General features: G+C 52.4%; 1 protein-coding gene across 2 annotated transcripts; it reads right to left on the reverse strand.

The window, feature by feature from the left end:
- Positions 1 to 2,859: 2,859 nt before the first annotated feature.
- LOC147601173 (gallinacin-5-like) lies at positions 2,860 to 4,286 on the reverse strand. Of its 2 annotated transcripts, XM_086745010.1 has the most exons (4): positions 4,147 to 4,286; positions 3,940 to 4,020; positions 3,234 to 3,360; positions 2,860 to 3,067 (listed from the first exon to the last, which is right to left on the reverse strand). In XM_086745010.1, the coding sequence occupies exons 2-4, from the start codon at positions 3,989 to 3,991 to the stop codon at positions 3,052 to 3,054; spliced, it is 195 nt and encodes a 64-aa protein (XP_086601136.1). In that variant the 5' UTR covers positions 3,992 to 4,020; positions 4,147 to 4,286; the 3' UTR covers positions 2,860 to 3,051. The 2 variants fall into 2 exon arrangements, with proteins under 2 accessions (XP_086601136.1, XP_086601137.1); XM_086745011.1 differs by lacking the exon at positions 2,860 to 3,067 and having other exon boundaries at positions 3,230 to 3,360.
- Between the last annotated feature and the right edge of the window lie 1,022 nt (positions 4,287 to 5,308).

The raw sequence follows: 5,308 nt of genomic DNA on the forward strand, positions 1-5,308 counted from the left end.
ACTGCAGACCTTGGGGCCAACTGTTTCCAATTCAATAAAAAAAAAAAAATCCCAAATTGCCATTCAAAGTTATGGAACTAAAGAACTTTTACTCCCTCATGCTTCATGTATCAAACACTTCTCTTATTAACAAAATACATATGTATTCCCTGATTGCTGGAAAGACTCAGTCTCCAGAGATCCTACCACCTGAAACTATCTATCTCCGGGGTTGCCTCCAATCAATGAATGAAACATGACATCATTTCAAGCAGATCAGAATTTCTGCTTGTCACTTTCACACTTCTGCTGCTCCTTAAACAAGGGCCAGAGCAGAGAAGGTTTGCACCTCAGGAGATGCTTCTGCCAACACTCAGTGCCATGCCCATAGTCAGACTACGAGAAATAAAGGATCCAGGGTCTGGAATTTAGGGAAATGCATGTACCTGGAGACGCCACACTATATGAAAGGTTAGCCAGTGCTCTCCAGTCCAAAGCCAGCTGCCCAAAACACCCTGCACAATCACCTCTGCTTCCCTGGACTCAGGAAAGTCCTCCCAGCTTGGCCTGGGAGCACCCATCCTCAACTCAAGACCATTCCCAGGCTTCCCAGCAAAGACACTCCCCAGCCCCACACTTACTGCCCCTGCCCCGTGCAGCACCGACCCAGGGAGGACAGAGGAGCGCAACACAAATCAACCTGTTGAGTTCACTGAAATCCCGAACGGATGGAAAAATGTCTGTATTGCTGTGGGAAAAGCATCTCCTTGCTCTGCTGAGGAAAGTCCCCATTCCCCCAGAACAGAAGATCTCAGGACCCCTCTTCAAGTATTAAGGCATCTTTCCAGCCTCTCCCCTAGTCGGAAAACCTTACGGAACTAGGTCCCACATGTTTTGGGCTCTTAGACTTATAGGCAGGTTTATTCTTTTCCCTAAGTATCTCTGATAAGCTAAAAATATGCATGAATGCTTCCAATAGTTTTTCATTTAGATGAGTCTAGGGTGATGGGACTTGAACAGAGAAGCTCAATGGGCAGTTTTCCAGAAAGAGACCCGCAGTTACCTACCTGAGGAAGGTCTTGGTGTTCAGGGAGTAATAAACCCAACAGGAATACCTTGCATCCAGATGCCCTTGAGTCCAAGGGATACTGTTTTGGGCAAAACACCCTGGGTTTATACTGTTGCTGGTAGGTGGGAAATGTGCTTTTTCCTGCTGACGCATCTCTCCTTGACCAATCAGAAAGCAACCTATCTGTGTGAGGATGATGAGGTTGCACCTTATCCTTCTCTGAGGCAATGGAAGGGGTTCAGGTGCCTCCTGGGGGCTGTTGCAATCTTCACCGTTATCCTCATGCAACACGTCTTGCAACACCCAGCGGCACAGCGAGTACATGATCTGTGGTGGTTGAGCATAGAATCACAGAATCATAGAATGGTTAGGGTTGGAAGGCACCACTAAAGGCCATCTCGTCCAACCCCCTGCAAGGATATCGTAGTTCAGCCCTGATCAGGACCAGACTACGCAGTCTCTCTCTCTCTCTCCCCCGACCCTACGAGAGAATAGGGGGAGATAATATAAGAAAAAAAGGCTCGAGGTTTGAGATAAGGACAGCGAGAGATTCTTAAAGTTACTGTTACAGGCAAAACAGACTCGACTTGGGAAAAACTATTCATTTATTACTAAAACCAGCAGGAGAACGAGACAAAGAACAAGATGACCTCCCCCCACCCCTCCCTCTTCCCAAGCTTAACATTATCTCTACTACCTCCCCTCCCGAGCAGCACAGGGGGGAAGAGAGAATGGGGGTTGCGGTCAGTTCACCACGTGTTGTTTTACTCTGCTGCTTCATAGTTGGGGGAAGAACTTCTCACATTCCTCTCCTGCTCCAGTGTGGGGTCCCTCCCACGGGCCACAGTCCTTCCTGAAACTGCTCCTGCAGTTCCACGGGGTGCAGTCCCTCCAGAACAGCTGCCCCAGCAGGCCCTCCATGGGCCACAGCCTCCTTCAGGCATCCACCTGCTCCGGAGTGGGGTCCTCCACGGGCTGCAGGGGGATCTCTGCTCCTCCGTGGGCCTCCATGGGCTGCAGGGGGACAGCCTGCTCCACCATGGGCTGCACCATGGGCTGCAAGGGAATCTTGGCCAGGAGCTGCATTACTGCTCCCCCTCCTTCTTCACTGCCCTTGGCGTCTGCAGCCGTTCCTCTCATAAGAAAAGTTCTTCACAACAGGCAGGCAGATGCCTCTCAGGATCTCTTCACATCTCATCTCCTCTCCACTTCTTGCAGCTGGGCTGGGCCGAGTCGGGCCCAGTCGGCCACCTGGCGGGAGGCCAGGGGGTGAGGCCTGCAAGGCCCATGAGGCCTGCGCCTCCCCCTCTGCGCCTCTGCCCCCGCTCAGCTTCTTCACATCTTCTCTTCTCTTTTTTTTTCTGTTTTCCCCTTCTTAAATATATTATCACAAAGGTGTTATCATGGAACATTCTGCTACCAATTGGCTCGGCCTTGGCCAGCAGCGGGTCCGCCCGAGTCCACTGAACAAAGGGGAAGCAACTGCTAGCAGTTTCCTACAGAAGCTACCACTTTAGCCCCCCCCCCCTCCCCCCACCCCGCCCCTCACTAAATAAAACCCCCCTAAAAGGAGCAGGGACATCTCCAACCAGATCAGGTTGCTCAGAGCCCCGGCCAACCTGGCCTGGAATGTTTCCAGGGTTGGGGCATCCACCGCCTCTCTGGGCAACCTGGGCCAGTGTTCCACCACCCTCAGTGTAAAAATTTTTTTCCTAATATCTAAACTGAATCCTTCCCTGCACATGGAGAAAAGAGACACATGCCAGCACGCTGCTCCCCAGGGACAAAAACAGACACCTCGGCAACAGGAATGCAAACCACCGCCTTTTATTGGGAATAGGGGGTAAGGAATTCCTGTAAGACTGTGGTCAGGCTGTCCAGGGTTGCCGCTGCTCCTAATGGTGCTTGGTGCCTCCACGTAGCGTTTCCCCAAGCACGCTGCAAGGGCACAGGGTGGTCTCAGAGGGCTGCTCGGAGATGAGTGGCAGGGACCCAGGAGGACATCAGGGATACCATCGACTGCAGGAGGAAAGGTCTGGCAGTGCCTGTCCCAGCCAGGGCAGCAGTGAGGGCTCAGGGGTGTCCCCGTGCCCTTGGGCTGCATATTCTCCCCTCTTTCTCCTACAGCCTCGCCTCTAACTCCAACAGACAGCAACCCCTGCCCTTTGGGAACCCCCGAACTTACATCCGGCAGCAGAAGTCGTGCTCGGAGCAAATGCCAATGCGACCGATCCCCGGAGGGCATGACCCATGAGAACAGAAGCCCCCACGGCGCTCACAGTCCTGGGGCATTCCTCGAGGAAAGGACAGCCCTGCAAGTGCAGAAAGAGGAGACCTCCTGCATGGACCTGATGGGATGCTGAGGGCAGCCTCTCCTCCCTGCATGGCCAGCATTAGCCCAGCCCTGACTGTACCCTGCCACGAATTCCTGGCAGGGCAACTGCAGCAGAAATCAGGGCATTGTTTATGGCAATTGGATGGGATGCTCACTACCATCCCACAGCAGCCTCTGGGAGAGGGTCTCCAAGGTGTCTGCGGGCTCCCTCCTGGCACAAGGGAGGACTCTGAGGGTGGAATCAGGATCTACCTTCCTCCTCCTCCTCACCAGCAAAGCTGCTGTGCCCAGTGTTGCTGTCTCGGAAAGGCAAGGGCCAGGAGGTATGGAGATGGTGGCAAAGCCTCTTCCCTGGAGCATGAGAACTTTGTTACAAGGTCCCAGCTCCGATCCTAGCTGCAGAACCTGCACCAGGAGCCTTTCCTTAAAGATACGGGGTGTGAGGGACCCAGGGGGGATGCCACAGACACCTGATCTCATCTGGAAAATCCTCCACTTTCCCCTACAAAATATTGACAAAGGACAAGTCCTCCATGATTCCCAACACATATCTTACCTTCCTGGAGCACCAGGAGGAGGAGAGCACAGAGAACAGGCAGGATCCGCATGGCTGGAAGTCGTAGGCAGGATCACAGCTCTGCAGAAAAGAGAAAGGAGGCAGAGATGAACAGAAGGGTCCCTGCCTGCGTGTCATGTAGCACTTGCACAGGGTCAGGATCGAGGAGAGGGGACAGCCCATCCAGGAGGAGATGTAAGCAGTCACCGGTGGGAGGATGGGGGTAGGAGCCTTCTGCAGCCTCTTGGCTCCCAGCAGCAGCAGCTGTTTGATTCCAACCAGTTGGTCTCTCCAAGTAGCAAAGTGTCCCTTGAGATGGCTGACACCTCAAAACATCCAGCCCAAAAGCTCCTTTTCCTGCTTCTCCCCACACCAGAGAAAAAGAGGCATCGCTTTCCTCTTCTGACACCTCTGAGGATTCCCAGGCCTCCAGCCCGGTATCTTGTGTCATCCTGCCTTGCGTAAGGGGCGTTGGGTGCTGTGGTTTGCTGGACACGTCTTGGGACACACTGCATCCCTGTTCGTTAGACCTTGGCAAACAATCTGCTTTCGCAACACAAAGGACCTCTGTATTCCTCCCCTCAAGTGAAGCGTGCTCTCTGTGCTTCACTTGAAAATAACTGGGAGGACGCCACGCGGGATGACATCTCCGTCCAACTGGCAGTCCCATGAACGACAGGCTTTAATTGTGACTTTGTTGTGTTAAGAGTTTGCTGTATGTAACCCTTTATTGGGTCTCAACATAGCGATGGTGCTATCTTCGTGTACTTTTTCAGCTTTGTTGCACGTTCATCAAGCGTCTATGTGTGTGTGTGTGTGTATATATACATCTATAAAAACCACATTCATGCATAACGTATATTCTTGAGTAGTTACATGAATATACCTTTCATCCCAAAGCCTCATCACATTTCATTGCTCTTTTCTGCCTCAGTTTCTCCCTCCAGTGAGGGAAATTGCATGAAGTATTTGCAGGACTGTCTCTGGGTGGATCGCTTGGCAGCCAACATCACTCTGCCATGGTGGTCAGGAGCAGGGTGCTCACAACAGCTTCTCATTTCCTCTGTCACCCCAAAACTGAGCTAGTGCATGTCCTGAAGAGCACAGAGATGTAGGTAATTGCCACCTTAACAAAGCCTGACCACCAGATGCAGCTGCTCCCAGCCCATCTCCTCCTGCAGCTCTGATGCCACGACAGCTCAGCAGACATGAAAAAAAAAAAAAATTGGACCAAGGCCTTTTCCCTTCTTCTGACTGTAGCTGTAGGATCAGCATGCCACCAGGACAAGTGACAGTCCTTCCCTGGCAGGAGGGGGCTGTGCTACATCCTGAATTTTGGGTTGCCTGTTGAGATGTTTGGAAGGACACT

This window comes from Chlamydotis macqueenii, chromosome 3 (genome assembly GCF_036417535.1).
Source record: "Chlamydotis macqueenii isolate bChlMac1 chromosome 3, bChlMac1.mat, whole genome shotgun sequence".
In the NCBI taxonomy this organism is placed as follows: Eukaryota; Metazoa; Chordata; class Aves; order Otidiformes; family Otididae; genus Chlamydotis; species Chlamydotis macqueenii.